At 39.0% G+C, this 23243-nt stretch overlaps 1 protein-coding gene across 1 annotated transcript; it reads left to right on the top strand.

The window, feature by feature from the left end:
• Window positions 1-1388: 1388 nt before the first annotated feature.
• Window positions 1389-22929, top strand: LOC139129705 (uncharacterized). Its single transcript, XM_070695379.1, has 17 exons — window positions 1389-1584; window positions 4154-4271; window positions 4726-5023; window positions 5540-5607; window positions 6279-6383; window positions 9753-10044; window positions 12161-12228; window positions 12885-12995; window positions 13865-14029; window positions 14371-14555; window positions 15203-15362; window positions 15730-15835; window positions 18430-18592; window positions 18986-19133; window positions 19880-20045; window positions 20788-20975; window positions 21914-22929. Exons 1-17 carry the CDS (start codon window positions 1510-1512, stop codon window positions 21946-21948), a joined length of 2451 nt encoding a protein of 816 aa, XP_070551480.1. The 5' UTR covers window positions 1389-1509; the 3' UTR covers window positions 21949-22929.
• Window positions 22930-23243: the final 314 nt, after the last annotated feature.

Here is a 23243-nt window from a genome sequence, read left to right as displayed (position 1 = left end):
TCACTCCAATCGTTGACGTCCCAGGATATCTGTTTTTCAACAATTGAAATAACTATTTTCTATCCCCATGGTTGGATGATTTACTGCTATTAAATTTGTGACCTTTTACCCCAGTTTTTGGATTACAATGTCGTAAAAACTAGATGATTTCATTAAATGAAAGCCCTTCAAGGGTGTTACAATTATCTTCACAACGTATTCGTGATAATGTTCCCTTTGTCAGACGAAATTTAATTTCCGAAATATTTTGTTTGTCGACCTCGCTGGTTATTGAGGTCTGTAATAATTGATGATGTTCATTTGGTTAAAGTGGATGACGTTTTCTTCTATTCTTTGACGAAGTCCTTTGCACGAGGTAATCGCGGCAACGATTTGTAACTCGTGGTTTCTCTTTGCAGCTTTTTTGTGGCGATCAACAAGAATAGTTTTCCTCTTGTTGTCGATTTCTCTATTTTATCAGCAATAATAGTATAATCTGTCTGAGTGTTGACACGCCAGTGTTAATATTTTTTTGAACTAAAACGTCATGTGCATCTCATTTTCAGAAGGCCGTCTTTACGGTCACCATTCACGCCTTCATGAAATCACAACTTTAGACTTATATTAGAGGCACCCGTGTGACTGCGCAGTCACACAGGTTGCCTCTAATATACGCTAATATAAGCCACCATTTATTTCTCTTTGTTGCTCCCCGAGCATTGATTTACACGTACTTCAAAAATGATCGTAAGTAAATCGAAAAACATGCAAATATCAGATCGAAGTACGGTCTCATACAATATGCAAGTTAGTATAGCATGAAAAAAGTAATTATAATAGTTAAATTATTGCAATTCCAAAGGAACACAAAAGACAGAATTATCGTCATTTAATACCGGCATTGTTGTCTTAACACCTTAGTTAATTCCAGCCCCTGGCCTTTACGAAACGGGGTTAAAACAAATGTGTTGAATACTAAAAAACAATATCAATTAAACAAATTGCATTTTAATACACATGAAATTTTGACCAATTTGCCTTGACGATATTAACGTGCGATCAATCAGCTGGCATAGACATTGCAGGTTTTAATCTGTAAGCATAGATTTTCCCATCTGAAGTAACAAACTTTCAATGTATCCATTATTAATCGAGGTGTTCTATCGAAGGACAGGTAATATATTATGACGAGGTAGTGACAGCGACGCCTATTGTCCTCATTCTTGCCATCGCTAAGTAGTAAGTCCATTGTATAAACATTGGTGCAATGAGCCACGTGCCGATTCCAGTCTTTTATTCCGCCTCGTTGTTTACTTTTTCATCGGGAGGTACGATCACACGAATCCACGCACCGTTCTCGCTGTTTTCTCGAGTTTTCAATTAAAATTTCCATTTCCTGGTGACAATGGTGGTCGTGTTTTGCCTCGCCGTTGGTAATTTGATATTTTAAACGACCCTACAGCGAGAGCTATATAACAAGACTTCGTTTCCTATGCTGATGGAAAGTTAGCTCTGTCCCTCGGAGAGACAATGGCGCGGTGTCTGGTCGGGAGTTTACTGCTAATATCTCTTCTGTTTGGTCTGAGTCTTGGCTCCTTGTTTGGGGTATGTAACATTCACCGAATTCTTACACATGCACGCAATGTTGTTGTTGTTGTGTTATTTTTACTTTACATAGGGTATGGAGATAACCTCAATGCATTGAGTTAGCCATGTCCCTGGTCCCTTCACAATCTGCACTGTGTCAGCTGATTATGATCCCTGTCTCCGATACATCATGTAAAAATTCTCTCATGTGTTCGATTATGAAGTTTGTTCGCAGTGTCTTCAGACTGCCAATATCAATCACATAAGATGTCGAGCTAACAATTTCTGTAACAGTTGTACAACATTTGAGAAGTATTTGGCTAGAGCGTGAGAAATTGATATAAAGATGGCAAGAGACAACACTCTTCTCACTCCAGGAGTAAGCTCTGTACTTAAACTTTCGCTTTCCAGTTCAGCATTTTCAACATTTTCAGTTATTTTCGGCTGACCTTTTAAATTTCTTGACAATGTGTACCAGGAATTTCTCTGTAACTCTTCATGTGTTCCACCAGGCTCTAATCTCTTTACTTTGTCAACTCACTTCTTGCGGGGGAAAAATCAAAGCAACACGTCGAAAAACTTGAATTCTGTCTTCTTTCTGCACACGCACACGACTGCTTGTGGCGTCTTTTTTTTTTCCTTTTGACGGGGTTGCCGATTGTGGTACGTTACCTTAAAAAGCACCTTAAGGTAGAAATGCGCCTCGGGGAGAGATTTTGGGATTATCAAACTTTTACAATTCTTTTCCGATATACAAATTGTAGGGGTTCATTTTAAAGCTCTTTGTGTAAGATCTTTTTCAAAATGGCCACCATCCCTGTATTTTTATCCATATAGTTAACACAGGGATGGCGGCCATTTTGAATTTTAAAAATCGGTAAATCTTGGGTTATTTGTTTCTCTATGGTGACCCCAATTTTTATCCTGGATTTTGAAAGAGAGTGGTTGAGAGATTCCTTAAAGGGACAAAGTAGGCCATTTTTTCATGAATTTTGTTTGATACGAGATACTACTTATATTGTTTGACATGTTGAAAGATACTGGATAATTAGGTGACCATGCATACATTCAACCCCGGTTTTCGATACGATACATGAAACCATAGTGAAAATGAATTAATGGTCATGACCATTAATTCGTCTTTGTTTCTTTAAGTTAAGTTTGAGTTTAATTTAAAGTCTTTTACTTTCCAGGCGGGAACTACCTCCATGTAAAGCCCCTGCATTCGGCGCCCAGGGGATTCACTCACTGCTCATCTGAATGGGCATCGGGGACATATATTGGGAGTGAAATGTGTACAGGATTTTTATGGTCATCCACTTGTTGGGTCTCGTTTGGAAGCTCTAGGAAAAAGTAAAGTTTTCAGTGTCTCAGTTTTGTGAAAATGAATTTTGTTGTTTTGTTTTGTTTTCCTCATAAAGATAGATAATTTGCTTCTCTAAAACCAAAGTTTGCACGAGTTACTCCCGATTTGTTCTTGATTTGTGTGATTGATAGTTTCACTGAACTCTGAGTAGGATTACAGAAAGTTACATTTTTCAGTTTCGACGCACATACTACCTTTATATTGAGTGAAGATTTTTCTTCTTCTAAAGAAGTTTTTTTTTCAAACGACAACAGGACTCTGCTAAAAATCTGTTCTATTGGATTGCAAATGTGAATTTTTCGGGTTTCAGTATCAGAGCACCTGGGCAGAATAGTGCTACAGCAATATAATGATCAAAGTTTGAGTTTAGTACGGATATTTAACAATGAAATTGTTTTACCTTTGTCTGTTTTTCATCTCGTTTCCGCTATTAGCCGTTTCTGTATTGAGTGTAAATTCATGGCATTTCTCGTTTTTAAAAGCAAATAATCAAAATAAAAAAGTAAAAGCGATGGTTCTCTACAGACTGGTGTGCACATCACAATATCAATCGTTTCCCATCAAACTAAGATGAACTGTCGGCGATACCGACATTCCCTGTGATACTTTTTCTGTGGCGACCAATGAACTACATCAAGGTCAATGACATCATAATAACCATAAAGGCGCCGTTCATATCTCCATTATACTGACATAGAGGTGAATTCAGGCAGCCATTTACTGACATAGAGGAAAATTTCAGGCAGCCATATGATTCTTTCGAAAGGAGCCTTGGGCTTTCGCGGTGCCGACTTGCAAAAATACGAAACAACTTGCTGCGAGGCTACATTTTAAGAGAACAAACAAACACTGGGTACGTGAGGATACGACCCGCTTCAATGATGTTAACAATATAGAGACACGATTGAAAGTTAAATTAAGTAAGTGCAATTAATCTAGATTATGAAATATCGAATATCAACATGAACTAGCAGCAAATGGTTTATTTACCATTATGCGAGTGGTCACGAACTACGAAAGAAAGCACTGTAAGTAATTTATTCTTTATATAAACTGAATATGCGGTGTTTTCTTGAACTGATAGATTCGATCGTGTAAGCGTTTCCGAAAAAAAATTGGCAAAGCCCAATACAGGACGGAATCTTTTCGTCAAGGAGTTTCATGTCACAGAGTATAGAGTAAATCACAGATCACCTGCAACACTGTATTTCTTCTTTATAGAAAAGGGGTGTCATTAATGAAGAAACGGATGATGCCGACTTAGAAGATGAGGAGCTTTACATCGGCTACGATGATGACGATGACGATGATGGCACTGAGAAAAGGGCTCGTGGAGAAAGTAAGTTCGTTTTTATTTAATAAAAAACTCGAAAAGCATGACTCCCTTTCTTACTTACTTGCTTGCTTTTGGTCCGATAGCTTTCACTTCTCACTTCTGAACGAAGGAACATACGTAATGTGCTCATATATATATATATATATATATATATATATATATATATATATATATATATATATATATATATATATATATATATATATATATATATATATATATATATATATATATATATATATATGTGTGTGTGTGTGTGTGTGTGTGTGTGTGTGTGTGTAAAATGTATGTACATACCGGTGCACAGAAGTCGAAGACGTTGCCTTGACAACAACGCGTCAGGGGAAAGTGGATTGTTGTTTTACTACTTAGTGATAAATAAGATCCAACTTGCTTTTACAGTTAATGACATGTTTTTGACCAAGTTTCGTTTTCTTCGATTTTAATTTTAAACCAGAGCCGACAACGACATATTTCTATACCTTGGATGACGACTCGGATCTAACGAGGGAACAGGCGACCCGCTACTGCATGGACAAACAAGGCACGCTGGTAACCGTGCCGGACGACAAGACCAGGGACTACTTGGCGGGCTGGATTCCAAAACGGTCATCGGAGGAACTGTTTTACCTCGGTATGGAATACGAGGACCGCAAAGACAAGTGGCAGTTCTATAACAGAACAGAGACCAGATATTTCAATTGGGCTGAGGGAGAACCCTCTCCTACGCATAATAAAAAATGCGCTGTCATCAGGCAAGATTTGATTTTTTTCTCTCTCATCCTGAAACATTTTGTTCAAACTCGCATAAAAACGAGAGACAGAGAGAGACAGAGACAGACAGACAGACAGACAGACAGACAGACAGACAGACAGACAGACCGACAGACAGACAGACAGACAGACAGACAGACAGACAGAGACACAGAGAGACACAGACACTCGGAGATAAACGTTGTTAGGAAGTTAAAAATCAGAGCTTAAACATTACTCTCGTTTCTGACTTTATTATACACAGTCGTGATGAAAATCCGGCTTTTATCAACCAGTTTGTTCTCCAGTTCATATAGATCGGCTGGAGTCGTTCTTTTGATTTCTTTTTCGTGCTGAGTTTAATGTTCTATGTCGAAATGCCGAATATCAGCCTTGTCAGTGTAGGCGTCGTATCACTCCTGCAAACCTGAAGCAGTACACCTTCATAATATTGCCTACAGTCTTCACACTCTTGAATAATCCACAATTCCTCCTGTTGTATTTGTTTGAAATTACAGTGCCAGCAGTAACTACCAATGGCGTGCACACAGTTGTGATGGAGGTCCCGGATTTATTTGCCAGTTTGGTGAGTTCGCAAAAATTGCCCGGTGTTGTGGCATGTTATTATGTCGTCCAATTGTGCGTGATTATTTTTTGTGTAGTGGAAATACTGCATTAGAACCGAACGTCGTGTGAAGTAAAATGACCGAGAGAGAGAGAGAGAGGAGAGAGAGAGAGAGAGAGAGAGAGAGAGAGAGAGAGAGAGAGAGAGAGAGAGAGAGAGACAGAGAGACAGAGAGACAGAGAGACAGAGAGACAGAGACAGAGACAGAGAGAGAGAGAGAGAGAGAGAGAGAGAGAGAGAGAGAGAGAGAGAGAGAGCGCGATGGGTAGAACGATTAATTGATTGATTGATTGATTGATGGATTGATCGATTCACAGTCCCATAACTGACTGTGGTCGGTTGGCTGGTAGGTTAATAAATTAGTTGATTGATTGATTGATTGATTGATTGATTGATTGATTGATTGATTGATTGATTGATTGATTGATTGATAATGCTTGAATATTCGAAAGTACACCAATAGACAGAACGACAGACATAAGCTTAAATAACACAGACAGATGGACGAACGGACAAGTGTGTGGACGGACACAGAAACAGAGACTACAGAGATAGAGATACATAGTTGGAAAAACGTTTAGATTAAATGTAGTCAGCAGCACGTCTAGCCACGGATTTGCCCTTACTGACAGACTGTAAACGTGATCCGTTCTGGTGTGTACGTGGAACCGTCAGCCATCGGGGAAACACATGTTCATGTGAATGCGAACAAGGTTGGAGAGGGCCGTTCTGTGACGGTGAGTGATAGCGTAAATCCGCTTTGTAGCTTTAATAGTAGTTATATTCGAACTCGGCGTAGGAAAAATATTGTTGCCTGACCTTACAGTATAATTATCACTTACACGACCATCATCATCATCATTATCGTTAATTATGAAACAGTAATCTTCATAACAACAGTGAATTAACTCCACTGCTCAGTGCCACTTGAGTCAACGCTACATGTCCTTGTCTTGGGAAATAGACAACACAAAGTCTACAAATTTGCATGATATTACCAATGTTTCGTGCATCATTACGATAAACACCAAAATGTGTTAAATATTGACGAAATTTGCAATGCAAACCCAATATATAATATCACTTAACGCTCAGCCCTTGGGTCGCGCAGCGGGTTTAACTTGGGCTATTTCGTCCTTTAACTTGTCCGTCTAGAAGCGATAGACCTCGGCGACGTTTTCTCGGTTTTATTTCGTGCTCGATATCTGTAAGGAATGTTACCTAGTACACTTTCAATAATTCCTGAAAGACCTAAATTTGTTCAAAATTTACTTCATTCACAATTTTAAGCTCAACATTGCCGTGGGACAGTCGAGAAATGGCATTGTCCATGGAGTGGTGTCAGTGTAACGACATTGCACGGGATAGTTGAGGCATTTCATTGTCAACAAACTCACTATATCCCAGCCTACATTATACTTCATCTGCCTATCTTTAAAAAACAGTTTCTTCATGGTTCCCAGGGCAGTAGCCCGCGGGGAATTTTCCACACTCTCATTATGTATACTTATGTAGATTACCCAAATCGTAACCAAGCTGGTTTCTTGCCCCTCCTTGGCAATTTAGGCTATACGGCTCTTGTTTCCCGCCCCGTGGCCAAGCTACTGTTCAGTAGCCCAACACTTCTGATCCCCACAATAACACTCCACAGATCTGTTTAGATTGCGGAAGCGAACCATCGATCAGCTTTATAGAACGGATAAATTGAGTTTAAGCTCGGCCACTTCGGAGAAAAGGGTGGCGCCGTTGATCAACGGGGGATTGGGGTTCACAAACGGTCGATTTTAATTTACAAAGTGGATGGTAGGTGTCAAAGTGGCCAAGAATTCCTATTACTTAGCGTCAGCAGGGCTTTGATGGGGGCGGGGAACACGTGCACTGCCAGCATAAATAGTCCATTTAACGCACGGACATATATATATCGATCCCAAAATAACAAATAAATTGTATTCAGCCCAGCTTCGATAGTAATGCAAAATATAAAACCAATGGTACAATAAAATACTTGAATCGAATTACCTTCAGAAGTGATGTACTGTTGAATGCCAGCATCGATATGAATTTCTTGAAATTGGAGCGTGTCGTCTGCAAGTTCAATCCTAGTGTTCTCCGCGCGCGTGCCCTCGTTCACATAATTTGTTTTGTGGCTTTCCCATTTGTACGCGTCAGAGGCAAGGAATATAGAAATAACGGGCGACGCGCTGACCATTAACTTTTATTTGTGGGCAAGGGCGAGAGGAAAGCCAAAAATTAACGGGCGAGGCTTGCCGAGCCCGTTAATTTGGCTTTCCTCGAGCCCGCGCCCACAAATAACGTTAATGGTCAGAGCGGAGTCTGTTATTTCCATTATATTATCAGCGAACCCGAGAAATCCGTCAAAATTTGAGAAATTTTCCGGAGCGAACGACAACTGGGCCGGGCAACTTGGCCCAGAAACTGAGCAATACGCGACGCACTGTCACGCGCGCTGTAAAAATTGGCAAATCCGGAGATGTTTTCAGAAAAAAAGTATCTCAACATGACCTACAAGTGCTTCATTTTATTTTGTGATTGATGGTGTTATACGTTTGAGCTGTAAAGTTACGATACTTTGAGTTATTATTCATATTCACGGGCATGTAAACGAACCATTGCTGTGTATTGTGGTCAGTCACGTGGTTCAGCTCGACCAATCAAAATGCGACAGGCAGGGCAAGGAATATAATTATCGTTTATCAATGACGAAGTAAACATTCAATTTCGTCGGGCCCGGGTATGGCAGAAATATGTTTTATCAATGGTGAGGAAACTAACTAAAAGTATCCATTTTCGCCCTTATGCCTTGGCGAAAACGAAAAGTAGAAGCTTAGATTGAACAGGCTTTGGGACTACTCGGAACCTGCTGCTCGTCTAATAACAGCTAACCCGATTGTAACCCAATTAAAATATTAACCACATATGTAATAATACTTAACCCAATATTTAATAAAAAAGCCAGAATGTAATAACATTAAACCCAATAAAATAATAACACCAAACCCAATATTTAATAGTATTCCAGTATATAATAATACTGAACCAAATATGTAACAATAGCCCAATGTGAAGCGCCTCGAAAATTAAAGAGGCACTCCCACTTGGTAACATTTTTAAAACACATTTTTTTCATGCCCACGGTCGATATTTGACGTGGCGACTGCGCGCGGATCGCGAGATATCGATAAAAACATGTCATTTCCCGAGCGTATTTTTCACATCCCGAAGTTTTACGATCGTTTCTGATTTTGACCCGAAATCCCCCGAAGGTTTGTTGTTGTGCTGATTGACGATATTCTAGGGAGTCTACAATATGTTCGAACGACGCAATTAATTTACTTCCCACTGCAAAGACTTTATATACAGCATTATGCCTTTACCTCAGTTAAGTTTTGTAAAACTTCTCCTTAGTTTTTGTCGTTTTCATTATTCTTAATCAGTTTTACTATATTTTTAACCAATACCACATAAACATCAGTTTTTACGTGTCAAATATTAGCCGCCTCCGATGACTACATTTTGTCGTCTGCCACACAGTACGCCGCGCGCGTGGTATACGTCTATGCATACCACTCGGTGGCCGCTATGTATCAACCGCACGTAACTGTGCTAGTCACCTATGCGAATTCTGGTGGAATCAAACTTTGTTTTCCGTTTTTTCTCAGAGTCAGTAAGACTCGGCTTTCCCCCAGGGGGCATGACCGATCACCGACGCGAGTGGTACTGTGGCATACAGCAGCGCGTAAGCGTAGACTCGTACTCCATAGCTTAGTTGACAATGACCCCAGTGCCGAACGTTCGATGTTCGGAAGCTGAATTTAGGTGGGCAACGGGAATTCAAACTTTTACTTTTTTGAGGACATGTTTTTATCGATATCTCGTGATCCGCGCGCAGTCGCCACGTCAAATATCGACCGTTGGCATTAAAAAATGTGTTTTAAAAATGTTACCAAGTGGGAGTGCCACGTTAAAAGTTAAACCTTGGCTTAATTATTCCTCAAGCATACTTTGGCCTGTTCTCTTTCAAAATCAAGATCATAAATAATGGGTCAACATGCAACTTTTCTTATCTTGCCACTTCTTCCTTACAGCAATTATCGATCCACTGTACACCTACGACGCCAGACCTGGGAAAGCAACATTCGCTGAAGCCGACGAGAACTGTTCTAAGCTGCACGGACAACTGCCGAGCGTGACGGACGAGAAGTCTGTGATCGGACTGCAGGCTTACGTCGATAAGAAGACCTACTTGAAGGGCTCAACGATATTGGTTGATTTAAAATTCAAAGGCGGTCGATGGATCGACAGCAGGAGACAGACACCCGACGTTATAAATTGGATGGCGAACGAGCCTCAGGCTGGAAAGGAATGTGTTGGAATTGAGTAAGTACCGCCATTTTCAAGGGACAAATAGAATCTCACACCCCCAAGGACCTGGGATCAGATTTCTCACACGAGTTGGGGATATTTTGTCTCACACGAGCCGCAGGCGAGTGTGAGACAAAATATCCCCAACGAGTGTGAGAAATCTGATCCCAGGTCCTTGGTGTGTGAGATTCTTTTTCTCACATGACCACAAAATGCGTTAAATTCATATTGGACACGTACAATATATCAAAAATCGTGACAACTCTGTCGTCTGCCGCTGTACTTTGACCTGCTTACGTTGTAGTTCTAGTCCGTGTGTTACTCGTCGTGCCATTGGATAACATTTTGCGCGTGGAACAAAACAGACTGCTTATCATCCAATCAGAGTTCGTGTAATATTTACTGCAGAGTGTGGGACGGTTTCTGAGAGTGTGGGATCGATTTATCCCACACTCTCGATCCCGCACTCCCAGCAGCCAGGAATGTGAGAAAAACACTATCTGTAGTAATTACAACCATTTTCAGTAATAGAGCGCGAAGCCACTGCAGTGAACTGCAATAAAACTGCTCACACTAATTAGTTTCAGCTGTAGCCAGCTGGCTAAGTCGACAACATTGTATGTCCCATGCAGACAGTTTGTATGGGGAAGTTGAAATAAAAACATTTGTACATGGACCAGTGCATGGTAATGTTACATTGTATCTTAATCTTGAACACAGGGTGCCAATCGTAAACTCTCATTTACAACTCGAGCCACAGACAGAGCTAGTTTTGCCTTTGTACAAGCAGACTTTTTGGTCTTTATCAAGTAGCCTTGTTCAACACCAAAGTGGCCACGGCTACAGCTGAAACTAATTAGTGTAAGCAGTTTTATTGCAGTTCACTGCAGTGGCTTCGCGCTCTATTACTGAAAATGGTTGTATTATACATTCCACCATTTTGGTTCGAGTTGAGATGTTGGTCACACTGGCACCGCTCGTCACGAGTGCAGGCTTATCTCTTTTGAAAAATAATATAGTCACGAGCGAGCGACATTTACCACTGCGGACAGAGAATCGCACGCAATCCAAGATAGAGCAAAAGGTTCGACAGTGACGAATATACGACTTACTCAGACAATGGTTCGTTTGAAACAGACAGTATCTCTATGAAATAAGCAAATACATACAAGAAAATATTTTAGTTTATCCTTTAAGGGACAAAGTCGGCTATTTTTCATGAATTTTGTTTTACCTACATATGACAGTTGAAAGATACTGGATGGGTGACCATGCATATATTGGACCCAGGTTTTAGACACGATGTATATGAAACCATCGCGAAAATGAATTAATGGTCTTGACCATTAATTCATTTTCGCGATGGTTTCATTTAATTTGTCTACAACCGGGGTCGAATAATATGCACGGTCACTCATTTATTCAGTATCTTTCAACATGTCAAACAATATCAGATATATCTTGCATCAAACGAAATTCGTGAAAAATGACCGACTTTGTCCCTTTAAATCATGAAGTTACCATCAATTTGGAGTTGGAGTTGGCGGCACTTCCAAAGTCTTTACAGTGCATAGATGTGAAGTGCTATGTCAAATTTTGTTATCGTCACTTCGTCTGTTTATACTCAGCAGATGTAGAATTCCTTGAGGGCGCTCAATTTATCACTGACTGCATCCTCTTCTATGGAAGGAAGAACACAACATTAACTTTTCTTTGATTTTTTTATATAAAAAACAAGGAGTATTTGCTCACGATTTTCATTTTTTCCTGTGCCTGGCAGATTTAAGCTTGCGTATATATATCTGGTTATTCAGGTGAACACGTAGTCAGCGGTGCAATAAACAGTATAAATCGTTCAGAACGAGAAAAACAGCATTTCCATAGTTCTGTGGGTATTTGGTCACTTTAGGAGCAGTTTTGAGATTTCTGTAGGCCTTGATTCATATTCTATTGTAAGATTGAAGGTACGCCTTAGAGATATCACTCAAAAACCCATACTTCAACAACATCTTTCTGCCCCTCTCCGTTCGTTCTCTGCTTATCTCCTAATTGTAATACTTCATATTTTAGAAAATGATGGCAGTAATCAAATGATGAAATAATTATTGATTGTTCGTTCACCATTGTATAGCACCGCCAAAGGTAACATGTGGGTTTCGCTGGACTGCAGTAAACCGCAGAAGTATGTCTGCGAATTTGGTAAGTGCATTTAAGTATCTTTGGACTAAACGATCTCGTTTAAGATCGGAGAACACTAGTACTCGTATGCACCAAAATCAGCGTGATTGCTTTAAAGAAGCGGATGTCGATCATCCAGATACCTTGAGTAAACTTCAATCATTCCTGCTGGTTATTCTACGCACCCATTTCTGTCTGCCTGACTGTCGATGATTATATTTGTGTCTCTGTCTCACATACTGTTTCTTCTTTCCCCAATCTATCTGTCTGTCTGCCTGTCCTTCTTTTTGTCTTTCTTTGTCTCTTATTTTCTCTCGCAATCTTCGTGTTTTGTCCGTGTATTTCTCTTTCTCTGTCTGTCTCTCTCTTCGTGTCTGTCTATCTGCCTGTTTCTCTCTCCCCCTCTATATATCTATTTAATAGATCTATCTATCTATCTATCTATCTATCTATCTATCTATCTATCTATCTATCTATCTATCTATCTATCTATCTATCTATCTATCTATCTATCTATCTATCTATTTATCTATCTATCTATCTGTCTGTCTAACAGTCTGTCTGTCTATCTCTCTCGCTTTCTCTCCAAGTAGCCATTCCTCTTTCCTTTATCTCACTAAGCCCAGTTCGTCCTACGAAACAATATTCTAAAACATTTCCCGTGTATGTCCTCACAGAATGTGGCAAAGCAAGGGAAGACTGGTGTGTGCATGGTGACATAATCATCAATTCCATGGGTGAATGTATCTGTCGATGTTGGCCGGGTTCATTCGGAGACTACTGCGAAGGTAAAAAAATAGACAATGCTTGTTAAAGTCCTTATTTTTCATCTAGGATGGAAAATGGTCACACTGTAAAGTTAAAGAGACTATTATGATAATGTCTGTCAAGTAAAGCATTTAACACGATTGGAACCAATTTTGGATAATTGGGTATTCGTATTTTTCAAATTTCTCAAAAGTGTTAGATGCAATATAGCTGAATGTTGCGATATTACAAATTACTCATAAAAAAGTGTGTAACTCAAAAAGAAAGGCAGATGAGCTTACATTTGTAGATTAAATCGACATTACTTCACCATCCAATTATCCCAAATTAGTTCCAATCGTGTTATTAGTGATATCAGTAGCATGTATTGGCAGTAGAAGCAACAGTATTTGTACGCGGCGTTGGAAAAACAAATGAAATGATGATTTCAACAGAAACGACACTGTCAAATTTGACTCCCATTTCTTACAAGCTCGAAAATGAGTACACATATTAGCTGTCGACCAGGAAAAAAAATTTGAGCGTCGTTCATTTTTCCAGAGAACGTCGTCCTGTTTCGCCTTTTGAACATGTTTTTTCGAGCGCACTTTAAAGGTATACAGTCACCTGTTCCAATTTTGCCACATTTACTATGGAAAGAGAAAATCTAACCAATCACAGATTTTAAGCGGGTGGCCGCTTTTTAAAAACAGCGCCCTCGCATGGGCATTTTGAATACCAACGAACGCCCTTTGACCATATATGGGCATATTTAGATTACAGGTGACTGTATACCTTTAACTTGAAATGAGGATGAGATTATAAACCTCTTTCGAATTTACATAAACAAAGTTAGTCAGCGATACACTTAACGAGAGATATTCACTGCTCCATGTATCTCATCTCACAGAGTACGACTATAATGACGTCATCCACAAGACCCTTCTGTTTTTCGAGACGCAGCGCTCAGGTTTAATCAGTCATCTGAAAGGCAATCGAATTCCCTGGCGGAGTGATTCGGCGCTGATGGACATGGGTAGGAATGGCGAGGATCTGACTGGTGGATGGTATGACGGTAAGACCTGCTAGGCATGACCAAAAATACTTGGCGTCTCACGGGACAGTTTTAAAAATTACCAGAATAACCTGGGGTTAGAGTTTTGTTTGATTTTCTATTATGTGACGTAACACTGTGAACTCAGGTTCACCTTCCCACAAATAAGAACAGCAACAAAATATACCAAGAAATCTTGTGAAGTAAACGTCGCAATCTTCTGTTATATTCTGAGTTGCAGTATCATACAATGTATCCCGCCTACTGTTACAGTTTTAACTGTTACTGATTTGGTGTTCTGTGCATACAAGATTCATCGCCCGTTGTTTGCCAAAACAAAAACAACTGTCTGTCTTTTCCAGCTGGTGATCACATCAAAGTAACCTACAAACACACTGCTACGGTGTGGAAATTGGCATGGTCCTTTCTGGAGTTTCGGGATGCTTACGAGGAGGCTGGCGAAGTTGAATTTTTCTACCGCTGCCTACGATGGGGCAATGACTACACCATGAAATTACACACCAAAAAATACGAGTTTTATGCACACGTAAGTCATCTTAATCCTGTTAATCCTACCGCTTATCCATAGTCATTTACGTACGTATGTACGTAGGTGCATACGAACGAACGAACGTAGGTACGTACACATGAATGTACGTTTATGTGTATATATGTAATGTATGTGAGACTGTCGACAGTCTCTTGTGCCTCTTCTGTCTCTTATTAGTGTAGTATCTCGCACATACGACTGCAGAGGGGGGAGCGGAAGCATACATTGACACAAGGGCCCCGTGCTTCGCATTCGGATTGCCCAGCTCGCACCTTCGGCGCTACGCTTGCGACTCTCCCCATCGTCGTATGTGCCACAGACTACACCAATACGACACAAAAAAGCACAAGGGACTGCCGACATACATACATACATACATACATACATACATACATACATACATACATACATACATACATACATACATACATACATACATACATACATACATACATACATACATACATACATACATACATACATACATACATACATACATACATACATACATACATACATACATACATACATACATACATACATACATACATACATAAAAAACATACATACATACAAACACACACATATTGAGTACCAATATTTATGACACTTATATATACACTAAAATGCCATTGTCATTATAGGTTGCTGACCCAGCACTTGACCACAAGTATTGGGGTAGGGCTGAGGATATGACAATGCCACGTCCTGCCTTTCCTGTAAACGAAACACATCCAGCGACCGAAGTGGCTGGCAATGGTGCAGCCTCGCTGGCTGCCTCGTACGTTGTGTTCAAGGATGTCGGTAAGTCTAATTTTTATATCCTCGTGTCCTGCTGTTCGCATCCGTTCCTTCTTTTCTGTTTAACACGATTGGAACTAATTTGGGATAATTGATAGTGAGGTAATGTCTGTTTAATCTTGAAATGTAATCCCATCTGCTTTTCTTTTAACATTACACACTTGTTTTCATGAGTAATTTGTAATATTGCAACATTCATCTATACGGCACCGCACACTTTTGATAAATTTGAAAAATGTGACAATTCAATTATCCCAAATTAGTTCAAATCGTGTTGTTTGTGTTCATTTGCTTGTCTTACTGTGTCGACCTCCCTCTCAGAAATACTTTTCGAGTGCTAATTGTACGTAAAATATCTCATGTTACACAGATCCTCCGTATGCTAATGAGTTGTTACGTCACGCCAGGGAATTATACGAGTTCGCTTATAAGTTTCGAGGCACATTCGAAGAGAGCGTACCAGAGATTCCATTCCTGTGAGTATAACAGTGGTGTTAATTTGATGCACCCTGCAAAACACTGGGCTCAAGCTTCATTTTTGAAACGACGGATGTTTCGTAGAGCTTAGGGGGTCTTCCATAGCTTTTGGAAGCAGTAGACACCCTAGGGGTAGGATTAAGTTGATTTGTGAAATTAGCCAAGTCGTTCTCAGTAATGAATATTATGGAATCAACATTACTGATTCCTTATGTTTTATTGTTATTGTGTCTGTGCGGGACCATTGGATATTGATATGGGGAAAATACACTGTTAAAATTTTTTCTTTTAATTGTATTAATTAATCACATTCCAACTTTTCCCCACACAGAAACTGGGCACTTTGGATTATTCATACCTATCTTAATCCTACTGTTCGTAATGTTTATGTCGTAAACACATCTATCGCACACTTTAAACACCTTTCCCGGGTTCTTGAACCCGGTTGGTCAAAATTGGCTGTTCTGGCCTTTTTGATCACCCCTCTTAAAATGCTTGGATAGTTGACTTGGAAAACAATTAACATTAAAAGTTTCATTAGCAATTAAGCCAAACACCGGAGACATCATGAGACACGAACAATCGCAACAACACCAATTCAAAGAAAAGTCAAATTAGACTCCACGAACAGCAAAAATTACAAAAACCTGAAAGCTATCTGAAGCTGCTAAACTCGCACTTCTAGAGATACCCTTTCAAGAATCGCGATAAACCAGCTTGCAAACAGTAGACAAATTACCATAAAAAACCTTTGACAAGGGTCAGGTTTTGTCTTCGTCAACACAAAAGATTACGTACACGAATGCGAAAGGCAATTACGCTACACTAAGTATTATACACAACTAGCCAGTGACGACACAGAACAAACAGTAAACAAAGTACACGAACTATTAAACAAAATGTACGAGAACAAACACATCGATCATGATACTTGTAAGTATCTTGATCAAGAAACATAAAAGTCGTACCCCGCAGTGGTACTTATTGCCTAAAAATTCACAAACCTCGGCAAAATTCTAAAAGACACACTATTCAAAACAAATTAACTGAAGTAAAGAAACATAGAACAAACAAACTGAACCACCAACGAGAACTCACAACGAGACCCAAACATTAATATACTTGCCTCGCTACTCGAAGAGCAAGACCACTAAAATACATTAAAATAATTTTTCACAAACACAAACTAAGGAAAGAATCTACACTGCGACTGATGAGAAACCACTCTCGGGTTTCGAAACGCAAGCGTCAAAGGGCCACTCTATCAACTCTGTAACACAATAGGTCCGACTGCGTCTCGCCATAAGCTTTCCCCACACAAACAAAACATTACCGTACACACTGACCCAAACTTCCCTACAATATCCGAGGCGAAACAAACATTTTTGTTAACATAAACAATCGGATAAGAATGTAGGAACACATTTTTGAAACGAATCAAACACAGACTCGACACAAAAACATTTTGGATAGTTAGGTGGGAGCCTCTTTCACACTTTTTACATTCATTGCTCTTGTGTGGGGGGTTGTCAACCTGATGTAATCGCAAATCCTCAGATTTCCATCTGATATAGGTATGTACGTAAACAAGAAAAGTAAACTCATGAATTTTAATAGACGGGTGGCTAAGACCAATTTCAATAGAGATTGGTCTCAGCCACCCCGTCTAAGTCTGTGTGGGGAAAAGTTGTCATGCAGGGTCTCAGATCTGCTTCTTTCACTCTTCGTATCATTACTAGTTAGACAATCGCATATTTATTAAACGGTAATACTTATAATATAGTTCAACTGTCTGGAGAATATCCAAAGGGGAACGACACAGATCAATCAAATTTTAAAAAAATAAACGAGACTTACCTAGTTGAAGTTTGATTGCAATTATGCGTGGTCACCATGAAGCGTTGGGATCACATGACATGTTAGCTGCACTCGCACGTCGTCTGTAAATCAGGCTTGAACGCATCGAACCAAATGTGCACATGATCGGTGTGTATATAACTCTAGATCAGTTGTTACAGCATAGAGCGTTGCGATATGATATTAACAAGGTGCCCACTAACACATACAGATGTTACTCCCCACAAAAAATAATCTCAACTCATTAGTTGAAACTGGGAGGACATATGTGATTCCATTAGCTTGATAACGACTTTCCATACATACACAACCCTACTGTCTAACTTCAACTGGGTAAGTGCCATCTGTTTGTTTTCCGTGTGTTTTTTTAAATTCCATGGCGTCATCATTCCACTTGATACCACACAGGACTTTAAAGTAATATCCATGTGAGGTTACTCAACGTAAACCAAATCTTGTAATGACGTCATAGTTTTTATTCAAATCGGAGAGTCGTAATATCTGCCCCTAGGCCTAATCAATATACTGAGGGGGTTTAGGCGAAAAATATTGTGTCATCATTATTGACATTGTTGGAATTCGAAATGGTTCCTGAAGATGGTTCTTTAAAAGCATTCTTAAATACAGGTAAGGTTTGTCTGACATAAACACGGGAGCCTAAAATATAACATTCTACACTCTTCAAACACGGGAGCCTAAAATGTAACATTTTACACTCTTCTTGATTTCTGCATAGGAGTGGCACGTACGGCGATGAACTGGTGAACGCTGGTCTGTGGTTGTACCTGGCGACTGGAGAAGAGTATTACAAAGAATGCGCCGAGCGGCATTTCGACGAGTTTAAATTGAAGAAACCCGATCAACTGTTCACCCGTAACAGAATCAGCTTACCTACACAGGTACATAAAGATGCAGAGAGAGAGAGGGAGAGAGAGCGAGAGAGAGAGAGAGAGAGAGAGAGAGAGAGAGAGAGAGAGAGAGAGGGGGGGGAGAGAGAGGGGGGGAGAGAGAGAGAGAGAGAGAGAGAGAGAGAGGAGGGGGAGAGACAGTCAGATAAGCAGATAGACTGACAGACGTAGACGGAGACAGACAGACAGACAGACAAACAGACTGACACCGTCATTCAGACAGACAGACAGTCAAGGGAGAGACAGACAAAAAGACATGATCTAGAGGGAGAGTACAGAGAAATGAAAACGATTGTGTAAATGTTAATTCTCATTTTTTTGTCTGCATTGCTTTACTTTAAATTTACTTACTCATATTACTATTTCTTAAATGTGTTATCGCAGTTGATGATGTACGTCAACACGAGTGACACCAAGTACCTGAAACCAATGAAGAAAGCTCTTGATCGCTGGTTTCCTGGCTCACGTCACGTAATGTATTCACCAAGGGGCCTTGCTGTCGTATCATCGATGCGTCCAGTAAAGAGATGCGGTAAAGTAGACTTTCCTATATAGCATTTTTAAAATTTCGCCTCGTGTGTTCAGTTCCCTTGGTATCCCCTACTGTATCTGGGAGATGGTTGAAAGCAACGCCTTGGGCCTATCTGTCACATTTGATAAGTACAGAAAAAAGGCACAGCAACAGTTACATGTCTGAGAGAGAAAGACAGACAGACAGACAGACAGACAGACAGACAGACAGACAGACAGAGAAACAGACAGAGAATATCTATCAAAATGTCTATATGCGAGTATGTTACGGTACCTCTTTGAGCGGAATACCTATATGATAATGACGTAGGCACAGTAAACAGGTTCCGGATTAATTTCGGAATTTCTATTGCGTTTCTCAGACTGTTTGAATGTACATACATTTTGCAATATGCATTGGCAAATAAAAAAAAATTGACAAATTGATTTGCCAAACAGCGTTTTTTAACCTACTCTACGCCTAAAATTGAAAGTGATTATAGAAAGTTCAGGTCATGTTTTAACATGTCCACAGTGAGGAGAAAATGTATGTACACTCAAACAGTCAGAAAAATGTACTTTTCCGAAATGCAATAGAAATTCCGAAATTAATCTGGAACCTGTTGGTAGCAGATGCTCTCTTGTGTTTGTTGCATGAAGGCAAACATGTCGTTCACAAATATTTCAAAAAATCGTTTGAAGTTAGTGCTTTCAGATTTTTATTGGTATCATTCGAATATTGCATCCCTTTCATTTCGTCTTCACCAGCGGACATTGCTTTCGTGGCATTGGTTGCCGCCAAGCATGGCATCGACACAGAGAGGTATTCACAGTGGGCGAGGCAACAAATCCACTACGCCTTGGGGGACACAGGGAGAAGTTTCCTGACGGTGTTTGGGAAGAACCCGCCTCTACGTCCACACCACAGGGGCAGGTAACCTTTGGAGAGATCATGTTTGATATATTTGATACATTCTATCATGTCTTTTTAACGCAGTATGCGCCTCCAAAGTGGAAGACATAAACTTTTGCTCAAACTTTCCTTAAGGTAATATACACCTCGAAAGTGAAAGACTTAAACTTTTGCTCTAACTTTCCTCAAGGAATCTTTCAATCATTCTCTTTCAAAATCAAGAATAAAAATAGGGGGTCACCGTGCAAATTTTGGTACTAGAGAAACAAATTACCCAAGATTTACCGATATTAGAAATTCAAAATGGCCGCCATCCCTGTGTTAACTCTACTACTGAATGATGAAATTCGTGGCTGGCACAATGCATTTTAAGCACGTACGTATAAGCCTGTGTCGAAATTAAAAAACACACTGACCCTCCCCACCCCTATTTGGCATTTCATAAACATGCTGACAACCATCAACAAAGTCAAAAATAGGGTGCCCCCCCATGAATCCACCGGCACCCCAAGGCCGCAGAAACTAACCAGTCCCCTATCTATCTATCTATCTATCTATCTATCTATCTATCTATCTATCTATCTATCTATCTATCTATCTATCTATCTATCTATCTATCTATCTATCTATCTATCTATCTATCTATCTATCTATCTATCTATCTATCTATCTATCTATCTATCTATCTATCTGTCTGTCTGTCTGTCTGTCTGTCTGTCTGTCTGTCTGTCTATCTATTTATCTATTTTCTATTTGATTTCAGTTCATGCCCGCCGCCTCCTCTGGAATGCGGCAAGGATCAACGCAACTCAGCGGATCCCAACCCACACACACTGTATGGCGGACTGACAGGTGGGCCAGACGATAGAGACAACTTTTTCGATCACAGACGTAATTATATGCAGACAGAGTGTGGTATCAATGTAGCGGGATTTCAAGGAGCAATTGCAGGTTAGTTTGTCTTTCTCTTACTCCTAATATATATATATATTATATATATATATATATATATATATATATATATATATATATATATATATATAATATATTATATATATATATATATACACAAAATGTATACAATAATGGCTTTATGGCAACCTCTAATATATATATATATATATATATATATATATATATATATATATATATATATATATATATATATATATATATATATATATATAATATTCGTTTATAGGGTATTACACACGTACCAATCTGCTTTAGTTTGGAAATCCACAAGGATTCCAGCTTTTTTCGAGGTGGGTCGTCCATTTTATTGACGACCAACTTCGAAAAAAGCTGGAATCCTTGTGGATTTCCAAATTAAAGATATTAACATCTGACGGCCTAAGTATTCACAGCTAGCTGCTCCCATTGTCTTTATTCAAATTCCAACTCTAGCGCCCTCCCAGCCACACTATAAATGCACATAAAAACATTCTCTCAATTGCCATTCAACATCTGAGCCATTCAATAGGTAAGAACTTCTGTATTTTCACCATACTGTGACTTTAAGTTAGTATTTTCTCTGACATGTAACTTTTGTACGAAAAATACCACTGTAACTCACTTCGTGTTGAAACTTTTTGTTCTGTAGCACCTGAGGAAGTCCTAGTTTTAGGACGAAACGTTGTGCAGATATAATAAACTATTTGAACCAGCAGATTAGTACGTGTGTAATACCCTATAAACGAATATATCAAAACCCACGCCACTGACAACACTGGGGACAACCTGAAAAACCACAGTCGAATATATACACATATATATATATATATATATATATATATATATATATATATATATATATATAACTTTACTTTTATGCCAATGTAGTGAACAAGTCTCGTGATTTCATTTTTTTCGATTTTTATTCCTTTTAGGATTATCTCACCTTCGGCTAAAGCAAAGGAGATAGAGTGCAGGGATCGGCTGTAAACAGACGGAAAGCATTCGACTTAACCCTTGAGAAATAGTCTTTGGTGTTGAAGATCAAATAGTAGGTTTAATGGCAAATATTGACTATGAAATATATTGTCCTCGTCCTTTCATGTTAAAATTCGCCCGAACTGTTGAAGTCATGGAAAATAGATAGTAAACTTTAAAAAACGTCGTTTATGGTTTCGTTCATAAAATTAATGTGAAAGATATTTTGCGCGCATCCAGACACGTCAGCGGTTTCAGAGTTTTGTATGATCAAACAATGAAACTACACTCAAAAATTTAAAAACGTCCTGCGTTTTTATAGTTTTGTGATACTCGTGATTTGGCAAACCCTGTTGAAATGTGGGCGAAGATCAAAGTCTAAAGATGAAAGTGTACGTGTGCTTTGAATATCGTTGAAGTCGGCATTGCTTTTATTTGATTCAAATTGTGCGCATTTTTCAATGTTCCCTTCCAGAACATTTTGATGAAAATATTACGACAGTGTCAAAGAGATGTATTTGTAATCTGCATGGTCAAACTGACAATACATAAATTCACTTTAAACATTTCTTGCAATTGTTGCGAAAATACATATCCCTATATCCATGTTTGGAAGAAATACTTCAGGTGTTATCACATGCTTGAAAAGAAAAGAAATATCTGGCTGTGAGAGAAGAAAGTGATGTACAAAGTTCTTTGTTGTGCTGTCATTGCTCTCTATAATACATCGTTCTCCATACGAAATGGCTTAGTTGTCAACACCAGTTCATGTTATATCTCCTTTCGATTGTGCAGAAACACAACATGAGAGGCCCTGTGCCTTTGAAAATGATATATCAAAGACATTATAGTTTTATCATGAAAACCTAGATCAAAGACTTTTGATGTTTGATATGATTCTCTTAGAATACCTTACTTGTTAAAATGTTGGCATAGATGTAACGAATTAAAATAGACAAAGCATCGAATGTGACTGGCGTCTGTGATCTACTTGTATGTATGTATGTATGTATGTATGTATGTATGTATGTATGTATGTATGTATGTATGTATGTATGTATGTATGTATTATGTATGTATGTATGTATGTATGTATGTATGTATGTATGTATGTATGTATGTATGTATGTATGTATGTATGTATGTATGTATGTAGTATGTATGTATGTATGTATGTATGTATGTATGTATGTATGTATGTATGTATGTATGTATGTATGTATGTATGTATGTATGTATGTATGTATGTATGTATATATGTGTGTGTGTGTATGTGTGTGTGTGTAT

Source organism: Ptychodera flava, chromosome 3, assembly GCF_041260155.1.
Source record: "Ptychodera flava strain L36383 chromosome 3, AS_Pfla_20210202, whole genome shotgun sequence".
In the NCBI taxonomy this organism is placed as follows: Eukaryota; Metazoa; Hemichordata; class Enteropneusta; family Ptychoderidae; genus Ptychodera; species Ptychodera flava.
Note: the sequence above shows the minus strand (reverse complement) of the source record. Positions and strands in the feature narration are given on the sequence as shown.